The 12,745-nt window shown below is 39.2% G+C and overlaps 1 protein-coding gene across 1 annotated transcript in view; it reads left to right on the plus strand.

Moving 5' to 3' along the window:
• Positions 1-12,745, plus strand: part of LOC135690973 (uncharacterized) — a 68,627-nt gene that overhangs the window by 23,431 nt on the left and 32,451 nt on the right. The window contains exon 14 of the mRNA XM_089116006.1: positions 5,113-5,586. Within this exon, the coding sequence (XP_088972132.1) occupies positions 5,113-5,586 (474 nt within the window). The remainder of the gene's footprint in view (positions 1-5,112; positions 5,587-12,745) is intronic.

Genomic DNA, 12,745 nt, shown 5'->3' on the forward strand with positions numbered 1-12,745 from the left:
GCAAATTATGTGCTTATGTGGTCATATCACAGCAAATTATGTGCTTATGTGATCATATCACAGCAAAATATGTGCTTATGTGGTCATATCACAGCAAATTATGTGCTTATGTGGTCATATCACAGCAAAATATGTGCTTATGTGGTCATATCACAGCAAATTATGTGCTTATGTGGTCATATCACAGCAAATTATGTGCTTATGTGGTCATATCACAGCAAATTATGTGCTTATGTGGTCACATCACAGCAAATTATGTGCTTATGTGGTCATATCACAGCAAATTATGTGCTTATGTGATCATATCACAGCAAAATATGTGCTTATGTGGTCATATCACAGCAAATTATGTGCTTATGTGGTCATATCACAGCAAATTATGTGCTTATGTGGTCATATCACAGCAAATTATGTGCTTATGTGATCATATCACAGCAAAATATGTGCTTATGTGGTCATATCACAGCAAATTATGTGCTTATGTGGTCATATCACAGCAAAATATGTGCTTATGTGGTCATATCACAGCAAATTATGTGCTTATGTGGTCATATCACAGCAAATTATGTGCTTATGTGGTCATATCACAGCAAATTATGTGCTTATGTGGTCATATCACAGCAAATTATGTGCTTATGTGGTCATATCACAGCAAATTATGTGCTTATGTGATCATATCACAGCAAATTATGTGCTTATGTGGTCATATCACAGCAAATTATGTGCTTATGTGGTCATATCACAGCAAATTATGTGCTTATGTGGTCATATCACAGCAAATTATGTGCTTATGTGGTCATATCACAGCAAATTATGTGCTTATGTGGTCATATCACAGCAAATTATGTGCTTATGTGATCATATCACAGCAAAATATGTGCTTATGTGGTCATATCACAGCAAATTATGTGCTTATGTGGTCATATCACAGCAAATTATGTGCTTATGTGGTCATATCACAGTATTCAACTCATTTTACACATTTGAGGCATTTCAAAATGCTTTTCCGGCTATATAGTCAAATTTGAAAATTTCCTGTGATGTCATATTTTCAGTACTCTCAAGTTTTTGCAGAGTACTTACCTATTATTTTCTAATAGAAATCTTTGTTGCTACCTCTTCATATTGTTATACAACTACAGTATAACATAGCCCCGTTAAGTCGGACACAGTTTAAGTCGGACTTTTCTTAAAGTCGGACTAAAAACTTATCTTCCTCGGATCATCCTACCTATTTCAATATTTTTTTTTATTAAAAAGGTATCTAGGCCAAGATGACCTTCAACCTAATTAAAACAGAAAAATAACAATAAAAGTCAATATAATTACTGCTACAACAACTTGTCAAACGTTAATATCTACTCATTTTAAATAATACAATTTTTTAATTACGAAAGTACAAAAAAATATTAAATATACGCAATATCAGAAAGCTATTTTACAGCAAAAAATCTAAATCAAACGTGCTACTAATATTCCGAATGTATTCTCTATCACCCTGCTTGCTCTTGACAATCTGTAGTTGTAAATTCGTTGTTCCTCGCTAAGTCTTCCAGGGTATGGGCGCATCAACCAACACTATAGAGGAAAGATGTCGTCTCCAGTTAGATAGTACGGTATTTTCTCTAACTGGCCTCCTTGTACTTGTTCAGCAGAGGGAATTTACAAAGAATCCTCCTCAAAACGCTGTCCCATCTCTGAATTCAACAAAACTTCACTGTCGTTGTTGCTGCCATACTGACCTACATCTACCATTGTAAAAGTATACCTTGCATCGCAGATAGCTAGTAAAACTATGCTGAAAAATCCCTTGTAATTATAATATTGAGACCCAGTACGTTTTGGACAGTCTATGGCTATGTGCTTTCCATCAATAACTCCAATAACGTGTGACGTGTTCCAGAGGGATTCAAAATCATTACTAATGCGTTTCCATTCATCGGCAGACGTTGGTTGTTTAAGATAGATTGGAGTAAGAACATCATAAATTGCCTCACAAACCTTTTTAATTATGTTGCTAACTGTTATACAGCCAACTCGAAAGGAGTAACTGAGCGTTTGCTGGGAGCTACCAGTTGCCAGGTATCTCAGTGTAACAACCAACCGTTGACGGGCTGGAATCGATTTACGAAAATTTGTATATTTTTTCTCTATAGTTTTTTCTAGGAGGCTGTACAAATGATCAAACCTTTCTTTTGATATCCGTTGATATCTGTGAATGAAATTCGCGGTCGTTCAGTCGTAGTTCTTGAACCAATCCATGATATTCACTAGACGTTTTGTTTTTGAAAATATCTCTGACTCAGAACCTTCTCTTCTTTTTCTCTCGATCTTTTTTCTATTCTCTTCTCTTTCTACGTTTTCTTAAGATGTATACAACGCTCATCATTGCAAGGAGTTTTTTTATTCCTGTGAACAGCAATTTTGAGTTTACGATTAACGTGTCAGTGAGTACATGTCAAGAAATATTTAATCGTGATAATCGTTATCGTGGTAATCGTGATAATCGTGATAATCGTCCAGTGAGTACCAGGCTTTAGAGGGCATAACACGATTACATTTGATGTACTGACTGTGGATAAAGACGATTACAGCCTAATCGTTATCGTGATAATCGTGATAATCGTCTAGTGAGTACCAGGCTTTAGCGTTACTTGTTCGTGCATTCATATCACCTATAACTACTAAACAAACTTACTAAGCAAGCGCCAAATTCTTTATAACGGGCGCATTCCTCTTGTAGAGAGTCAAAATTTGTGGAGCGCCCAGTTTTAAATCAATTAGAGTCCGCAGAAGGTATATAAAAAAAACATAGCATGATATCCTGGTCGGAATCACAACAAGCCTTGTCTAATTTGCACCATGTCCTGAAAAAAATTGACTCTAAAATGTGAAAGTACCTGATCAATTCAAATCGTACAAATACGCTTATACCTCCTGAGGATCTACCACGTTGGCTATTACATGCACCAAGGTGATGAAATTCACGGAAGTCACTGTCCAAGTCAAATACGTCCCTATCGTGTTTGTCGCGCCAAGTTTCAGTTAGACAATTGATGTGATTATCAGAAAAGATTTTGTTCAAAAAGCTATTACTCTTAGAACGTACTACTTCCATTTTTTCATGTTTGAGGCCATTTATTTTCCAAACGCAAATTTTAGATCTTGGTTTGTCAACGGGGCGTTAAAAATTTTACATACTGGATAAACGTTGAGTGACGTTAAATAATTAGCAATAGGCTTCGAACGAAATTTATGATCGGGAAGCACAAAGCCATCTTGGCTAGATCCTAGCCACTTCTTGGCCTACTGAAAGCTTTAACAACATTGTCGTGACTGTTAATAACATTAATTCTATCCGTGTTTAGTCGTTTATATTTAATTTTTCCATCTATGGTCCAAATTGACTCATTTCTAAGTTCACTCTTACGCGAAATCAGATCCTTTAACACCTGGTGCATATCACCGGCGAGGCCTTCGGAAAGAGAAATACTTTTCGCCTTTTTCTTTTCCTTCAGGACTCGTACTTTAGTTTTGTGCGTTAAACATTCAACCAAAATAGCCCTTGGCTTACCATCAGACCGTCGTCCGATGGACAATGTCGATTTCCTCTTTATCGACGCGTACCCCAATCTCATTCTCCAAGACACGAATCGTTTTTTCTTCCAGACTCTCGTGCTCTTCTTCAGTTACACCGTGAACTATAAATGAAGATTTTCTTCTGTATTGCTCCTGGCGTAACTGCTCAAATTGAATGTTTTTTATACAATTAAATTTCCAGTCCATGGCAACCTTCAATCCATCAATATCGACAGAATTTTCCTCTTCTTTCCTTCGGATACCTGCCAATTCGTCCCGAAGATTAACAAAGTCGTTCTCGATACCGTCATGCCTTTTATTGATGGCTTCTTGATTTCGCAAGATTTGTATCCTCATTGCTAGTTTTCCCGTATTTCTCCAGATCGATTTTAATCGGTAACTTTTTACTTTTTGCCATATTCTTACCGTGCTTAGCCGTAGTTCTTAGTCCCTAAGGGCAAACGTGAAACTCTTTGATAAAAGCTGCTCCGAAAAACACGTTCACTTCAGACTGTGATAACAAACTTCAAGCCGAAATGGTCCGCTTAAGTCGGACACCGTTTAAGTCGGATTTTTCGTTAAGTCGGACTATTTTCTCCTGCCCCATTCAGGTACAAAGCACCGTTTGGGTCAGACTCTCTTGAATTTCGAAAGTCAAAACTTCGACCGTTTGAATCTGCATTGTATTGGTGTTCAAATTTAAACTCATTTTTAAAAACGGCGTCAAAGCGGAAGCTGCAAACTAGATGAGAATGAGAATTATGATGTTGAAATCACAGAAAGGAGTGACGACATACCAATCAAGCCTAGTAGTCAGGAAGTTTTTCGAGCAATTGAAACACTTATGGACTATTCCCTCTTCACGAATAGTGGAGTATGAAAACTTGAAATGCAAAAAGCAAAAAAATAACTAATTTTGTTAATGTGAACTAAAAGAAAGGTTTATACATATTTTGCGTTCTATTTCCTTTCTCCCTTTTTTTGAATAGTCCCGATAAGTCAGACTAAATAATTAGAGTTCGGATAGGTCAGGCTCCAGTTAAGTCAGACGGATTTTTTGGGTCCCCTAAGAGTCCGACCTAACGGGGTTATACTGTAGTGTTGTCTGTCGTGCATCGTGTTTGTGGTTCGTTATTGTTAATGAGAATTTCTTTCGATGTTTGCGTCAGTCCATTTTGTTTTTCATTGTGCCATCGCTATTTTAGTTGTTATTAGTCATTTGCCGTTAATTTTTGTCCTTAGGGTTTTGCTTGCGTCACTCGTGTTGTTAAAAGCGTATGTTCTTCAGTGCAAGTCCAGTCGAGTCGGAGTTGCCATCGCATTAAGTATTTGCAAACTGGAGTCTGATTTAGGATCTCTATCTGCCCTGTAAAATAGGTTATGTTACAATAAGTTATGTATGCCGGTAATAGCTTTCAGGACATGCTATGCCGCTCAACGCTACCATTTAGCTTTTATTATCCAAATTCTTACAGAAATAAACATTTATATTCATTTTACTCTTTGTATCAGCTTCTTATTTTAAATTTGCAGCAAAAGTGTTTGTCGATGTTTGCTATAAGTTCGGTGCACTTTGCGAATACAGTTCCGATGCTAGACCTGGATCGTCTATGGCCGTCTGGACAAATGTCTCCGATTTGCTGATCACCTACCTGAAGGGGCGGTCATTGCCAGCATGTGCAGATATGCAGATATCAAGGGCTGATTTAAGTGTTACAGCATTTGGCCTTCTTGGAATCACGTCGAAAATAAAAGTCTCGTTTGCATCATTGGTTGCCATACAAAACATGACCCTTGTGAGGCTAAGTAACTGTGCTGCTGCTTTGGAGGACCACATGAGAGGCCCTCAATTCAATTTAACTGCTGCCTGTGCTCCAGTTGGTTTGTATTCCAGTCAACGTGTGAACGTACAATCAAGCAAGTCATGCTGTGATGGCACTAAAGCATCCTGTTGCCCAGGCAACAATGTTTATGTCAAGACCTCTTATCTGGCTACGGATTATTGTTGTGAGTTATTTCTCAGTCTAATCATTTTTATCTTCTTCAGAGCATCTTTGTTTCGAAAAAGAACGAGCGAAAATATTCAAATGTGAGACAACCCACCTACCTGTAGTCGATGAGCATGCGTAGTAAGTATCCTGTTCCATGCCCCTGCTCTTTGACTCCAGGACGGAGGGTTGCCTTACTCATTAAAAGACTTTCTGTTGTGGGTCTCCCCAAGAAATCTGTTGTATAAGGCCTAGCTCAGACGACCTATCATTCATGTGCCCTATTAAATAGACCCGTTTAAGTACATGATAAATACGGTGTTTGAATAAATTTGGTACAGCACTTTCCATTTTATTCGACGCAACTATTTATTTCGATACAGTCTGTCGCATTATTTGACATAAGTACAGTTCTAATTCAGACGCTTTATTTTCCATGTGCCGAACTAAATGCATAAATCGTGCAGTAATTGGAAATTTTTCAGTCTCTTGTTTTAGAGAGGGATTGGAGCAAAGCTTCTTCTGTCTGTTGAATGTGAAAGCGAAAAGCTTGTTTCTCATGACATTTTCCAATGCAAGCAAGCCTTCTGGCCTTATTACATTATAAGTTCTTGTTTCAGAAACAAACTGATTCATCCATCTTTGGCGACATCCTTTTTGCCGAGCACTTTTGCGAAGAATGTACCCTCCTCTTTGTGAAATCTATCAGGTCTTCATGCAACTTTGCAAGCTATTTTGTGAACATTGTGGTTTCACAAACTACATCTTATGGCAGGGATAGATTCAGGGTGGGTGTAGGGGGTGCGACACCGCCCTGATATTTCTGCGTCGGTCCGGAAATTTTGTTCCATTCGGTGAAAATAATATTTTGGTAGTCAATAGTAACAAAGTAACGCCGAGACTTATTTATCTTCTTATCAACAGTGAAGCGGGGGGGGGGGGGGAGGCAGGTGGGTTGATAAAGAAAGTCCTGTAGCCGTAGTCGAGACTCGTAAGAGAATACTTCATGTGGCTTACCCTCAGAAAGATCTATTATAGAATAACAAAGCATACATCACAGTGGAATATAAGCGAATATAGTCTAAAAGGCAATTGTCCAGTCACGTTGGTATGACCCTTTCCACCCTCCTATATATTAATGGAGGTGGTTCTGGGGGCCCATCTCTACTATTGGCCCATTAGTTTTATCTATGACCATGGCAACAAACCAAAACTTATATTTTGGGGTAGTTGGAGGGTCATGGTAGCCAACCTACTGATAGAAGATGGTACCTGATGATGATATATGAATGGATGACCACGGAATTTCACCTAGAATCTGAAGTGCTCTCCTGTTTCTCAACGGGTATCGTCTATGCTGGATTTGATGTTCTCTGTCTTGATTATCCTCATCCGTATCAGGGCTATAGTCATCGCTATCGTCACTATCACTACTTTGGCTGTCTTTTAAATCACTTTCATAAGAGTTATCTATTGAATGCTTTTTAACAAATGTTTTTTTCATATAATGTGATATCTCGAGATTCACCATCATCTACTGAACTTCCTTTAACTGGTGGCAAACGATCACGGTGGCCTATTTTATTTTCCTTTGTTTGGCCATTCATGATTTCAAAGTTAACTCCATTCGGCAATTTCTTGATGACTGCCCCAGGCCTCGACGACGAGGTGCGCGTTTTCTAATCTCGCCATTCTTATGATGTTTTACTTTTAACCACACTTTTTCACTCAATTAGTAATTGATAAAATGGATTGTTTGGCTGTACTGAGCTTGCATTATTGCTTTGCTTAGCTGTAAGTGCATGATAGCCGAATTATAATCATCTTTCAAGGCAAAATTACGATCTTCAGCGTATTCTTCAGCAGTGTTTATATCCTTGGGGCAATCCAGAGGATCGTGGTCGAATAATACATCGATTGGTAGACGGAGGTCTCTTTCGAAAACAACTTTAAACGGGGTACATTTGGTGGCTTTAGTTTCACTTGTGTTCAGTGCAAATACCAACTCTGGTAGCAGCGAGGCCCATTTCGATTGATTTAGTTTTCTTTGTAACAATACTGTTCGTAGCATATCTTTAACATTGCAAATATTGCACTCGGCAAACCCGTTGTCTTGAGAACGGTAAGCTTAAGATCACCGCTTTTCGATACCCAGGGTATTACAGATTTGTTGGACAGTATTTCCATCAACATTTGATCTTTGACCTCTAAGAAGAAAATGTGGAGTGCCATGGATATATATCCAGCGGGTCATCAAAGCATTTACGATTGTGGCTGTGGTTTGGTCTTTCATTAGTACTGCTTCAATGTATTTGGAAAATAGATAACCAATAATCACGAAGGACTCGTATCCTTTGTTGGTCTTTGGCATACAGGAGACGTCAATGGCAATGAACTACATCGGAGCATCTGGAATCAACATGGGAAGTAAAGGTGCCTTCGGCGGAGACGTGTCGCATTTTGTTTGTTGGCAGTGAATGAAATTAGAGAAGAGATGTTTGGCGTGTCCATACATGTTTGGTTAAAAGAAACGCTCTTTAAGAAAGGAATATGTTCTGTCTGTCCCAAAGTATGCCCTGTTATGAATTTCGGTTTATACTATCTTTCGTAACGATGCTGGGGCAATTGAACGATCAGATTTTGTTAAAATGTCATTCTCAACTCGAAGTTGGTTCTGAACACGTTTAAATCGATCTTCAAAAATTATTTCTCCATCTGCTACAAGTCGTTTTGCATTACTGATCACAGGGTCTGCACTTTGCTCTTGTCGTAATTGTTCCAAAAATGCAATGTTGTCTACAATGGTAGTGTAAACCTTGTTTTCAAATGATAATATTGGTTGATGATACAGTATAATCATACTCTTCCAGTTCTGATATCCACCTCCTAAATTTTCCTTTTGGATCTTTTTGTTCACGCATATGAACAAGTGGATTATTGTTGGTATTCAGGATAAATTTAGTACCCGCTAAAAAGACATGCCAGTGTCTCACAGCTAAAACGAGAGCAAATGCTTCTTTGGTTATTGGTGCCCATTGACGCTGTGAGCCTCCAAAAGCTGTCGAGAAATAGGCAAAGGATGTAGAAAGCATTCATCTCCACGTTGAGATAACACACCACCTGCAGCGTAATCACTAGCATCAACTTCGACTGTAAATGTTTCATTGAGCTTTGGAAATGCTAGAACAAGTTGGGATGTTAATTGATGTTTCAGTTTCTTGAAAACAGATTCGCATTGACTGTTCCAAATGAATTTAATGTTGTCACAGGTGAGTTTGCTAAGGGGTTGTCTGTGTAGTCTGTGTAGTTTTGAATAAAGCCCCGATAGAACCCTGACAATCCTCAAAAACGCTTTAATTCTCTTCTTTACTCCATTGGAGTAAATTCATCAATAGCTTTGCTAAAAAGATGCTGTGGCTGAATACCTCTACACGAGAGCTCGTATCCCAAAAAATCAACTGATTCTGATGCAAATACACATTTTGATCTTCTCAGAGATTTGCAGATCGCAAACGATCAAAGATTGCTGTGAGATCTTCAATATGTTCTTGTGACGTTGAATTAAAAATCACTATATCGTCCATGTATGCATTTGATAAGCCATATGGCATGACGTTGAATTTGTATTTGCAATGGGGCACCAAGAATGCTGTTTCCTCCTTGTCACTGTCTGCAAGAGGGATTGACCAGTACGCCGATGCAGCATCCAGCGTTGTCCAATATTGTGCTCCTGCCATTTTGTCGATTACTGAGGCGAATCCCTCCCCATGCATTCTTTGATTCTCTATCGCAAAATGAGAGTAAAACTCAAGAAAAAGGCTGAATAAACCGTAAGATATCAATTGAGAGTTGCAAACAAAACGAGTACTATCATCCTCCTTTTTGACTAAAATCACTGGGGCGTTCCAAAGTGACGAAGAGGGCCGAATAATATCATTGAAAAGCATTTCAGCAACCTGTTTATCGATGTCCTTTTCCCATTCAACAGGAATCCTGAGGGTTTTGTGACTTACAGGAAGGGCATCATTGGTGACTATTCCATGTTCTAACAGAATCGAAGACATTCTTATATTGCTCAAACAGTCTGGTTACTTACAACTTCTGATCACATGATAGTATTTCACTGATTTTGCTATCCGCAAGAGTTGAATTAAGATTTTCATCGGTTGCCACACTCCTAAAAATTGGCTGGTTGTCTAAAACCCATCGAGGTTCGCGATTTCAATGTAATGTTCGAAGTAGTAACATTTAGGGCGGTTATTTGAAATACTCCATCGATGTTCGGTATTACACAGGATCTTGTAGCATACAAGCTTGGTATCTTTGGACCAATCTTGGGTTCGAAATCTCCTTGCAACAGAGAATTGTTTTTTTGATAATTTAACTAAAACAATTGATTCTCAGCGAGAAGGAATAGTAACACATTCGTTCAACCTCACACTTGCTGTTTTGGACGATAATTCGGACAGTGAGAGGTTTCCTAACTGAATTTTTTTTCCGGCGAAATCAAACCGGACAGAACAGAAAAGGCGCATAAAATCTCTACCAATTACTACATTTGAATAAGTCAATGTGTTTCAAGAACTTGAAAATCATAATTACGAGGCTGGCTACCAGCAAGCTTGAATCAACTTCTTCAAATGCTCTCCTGCTGTTTTGGTTAGGGTCCCCATCTTGAAGAAAGAGCTTTCCTCTTGGATTTGCTGAGACCTAAAACATGCCAGGAAAATGCTCGCTGATTCACAACAGAATTCGCCATTTACAGGTGAAGTGTACCGAATGCAGGCCCACCGAGAGGGGGGCAAGGGGGCAACTGCCTAGGGGCCCAGTGCCAGATAGGGGCCCGTCAATAAGTCTTCAATTTCTTAAAATGGTAATTTTTGAATGAGGGAAGTCATAATAATAAATCAAATATCCGTTAACAAACAAAATACCCATCAAGTAAACAAAATAGTTTAACAGGCAAGGTAACACTCTAGTAAGCTTTAATGTCTTCAACTGTCCGAGAGTAAGGCCTTGCGGGCTTTTCCTTCAGCAAACGTATTAATAACATCTTGCAAATCTACTTTTCGAGCAATGTCTCGCTGAATTGATAGCACAGCCAAGTCATTAAGCCGGACTTGTCCCATTGTGGTCCTCATGAAATTTTTCATGAGGTTGAGTTTGACATATTCAAAGAATGATTTGACTTCATCACATGACTGTGCAGAATCAACTCCAACAAGTTTTAAGGTGTGACAAGCACAAGGAGAAAAGATAGCCAAGGAATTCTTTCGAGTAGGTGTGCCTTTACTCCCTTGTATTTTCCTGCCATGTTAGCCCCATTATCATATCCTTGTCTTCTGCAATTAACAAGCGGTATTGAATTATCAGAAAGAAAATTCTGAATCATATTTGCTATTTCCTCTCCTGTTTTCTTACTAAAGTCGACATATACCATGGAGTCCTCAACTTTACATTTCTGTCCTTCTTCATTGAAAGCAGCATATCGGAACACAAATGTTGTTTGCTCCGTGTGTGAAGAATCTGGTGTTGCATCGACAATCAAGGAATAATATTTTGCACTTCTCCGTTTTTCAAGAACAGCTTTAGCGGACTTTATCTGCACATGTCTTGAAAAACTCATTTTGGGAGTCGGCTGACAAATAGTGCACTTGAAGTCGTCTCTTTTCTTCTTGTGACTTTTTTATTTTTTCTACGTGACGTGCTAAAGTAGGGTCATACTGGCTGAGAAGCTCTATCAATACCAAGAAGTTTCCGTTGCTTGGATCTCCTAAACGCTGAGAGGACCCTCGAAAGGCAAGACGTCGTTTTGAAAGAAAGAACACCACGGAGATGATTCTGCGAAGAATTTGTCGCCAGTGAAATGACTCCTGTCTAATGCGGGATTCTTCTAGGTGGACAATTGTAGTAAATGACAGGAGACTTCTTTGAAGCTCTTTTCATTCAATGTAGTGAATCTTGTGAGAGTGGCTCGCTTTATGGCAGGGTATTTTGTCGTACAGCTTTCTCCAGCTGCCAGTGCTCTCCCATTCTCTTTCTGTGGCCAAAATGCTCAAACTTTTGTCTATTAAGTTTGCAAACAGACGGAAAGGAAAACAAAACAAAGAGGATTAAGAAGGACTCCAGGTCAACCAATTTTTGTCTTGAAATTCACCATTCTGCATCTCTTTCTGGAGTATGACAGTTGGAAACGGTCTTCGTGTAGAGTCTCTTGGTAGCAGTTGGGCATTAGGAGGAATTCGTCCATTTTTTACTGCTAATTCACAAACTGATGAATCAATACTTCTGTTTCTATTACATAAAGATCCGACATCGGAGCCAAATGTATCAGGTCTTGCACTTTCCTCGTTTTCAGCGGCAATGGGAGTCTCAACGTTGTTTGATTCACCTTCAGGAGAAGCGTGATTTTCATTTTCTGCTTCTAATTCTTCAGATACATATACAGTTTCGACTTGCTGGACTTGCTTGGACAATGACTTCGTTTGGACACTCTCTGTGTTTTCACTTGAATCGATCAACCCTTCTTCTAGATTTATATCCGTTGAAGTGACAAGGTGAGCTGAGCCATCGTCGGGGCTATCGTTTGAGCGGCTTGCATCAGACGGAGGTTCCGAGACGAACTTCTAACTCGATCTTTGGTTTTCCAAGGATTTTGATATTTCTAATTTCTTCTCTTTTCGCTTTTTCGCACCACTTTTGTGCTTGTACATGGCCCAGTTTGTTTGAGCTTGAGCTGCACTGTGAGTTTGAGCTGCCCTGGGGCCCGTCGTGGCTCTCAGCGGCCCTGACCGAAGGGATGATATTACACCTCTTCCATATGCAATTGCTACCATGAACCTGGCCATTCTACTTCCTGATCCTCCCTTTTTGCCCTTGTCGTGCAATGAAGGCTCAGACGCTCACAACGTTTCTTCCATGTTCGTGTTTGTGCCGTTCTTACTGTTTGACAAGAGATTGTCCTGTGCACCCAACCGGTTCTATCAACATAAAAGGATACCCCCTCCTTCCAAAAACTTTCAGGCAACTTTTCAAATTTCCGAGCCAACTGCAATCTCTTTCTAAGATCTTCCTGTACCTTAGAAATTCCTGTTATTGTTCCTATTTGAGTGTCTTCTATCGACTATAAATGGTTGTTTTTGTTATCTCCAATGGGTAGACGGCTGCGGTTATAAATG

Source organism: Rhopilema esculentum, chromosome 4 (genome assembly GCF_057945365.1).
Source record: "Rhopilema esculentum isolate cy_ngs chromosome 4, ASM5794536v1, whole genome shotgun sequence".
Lineage (NCBI taxonomy): Eukaryota > Metazoa > Cnidaria > Scyphozoa > Rhizostomeae > Rhizostomatidae > Rhopilema > Rhopilema esculentum.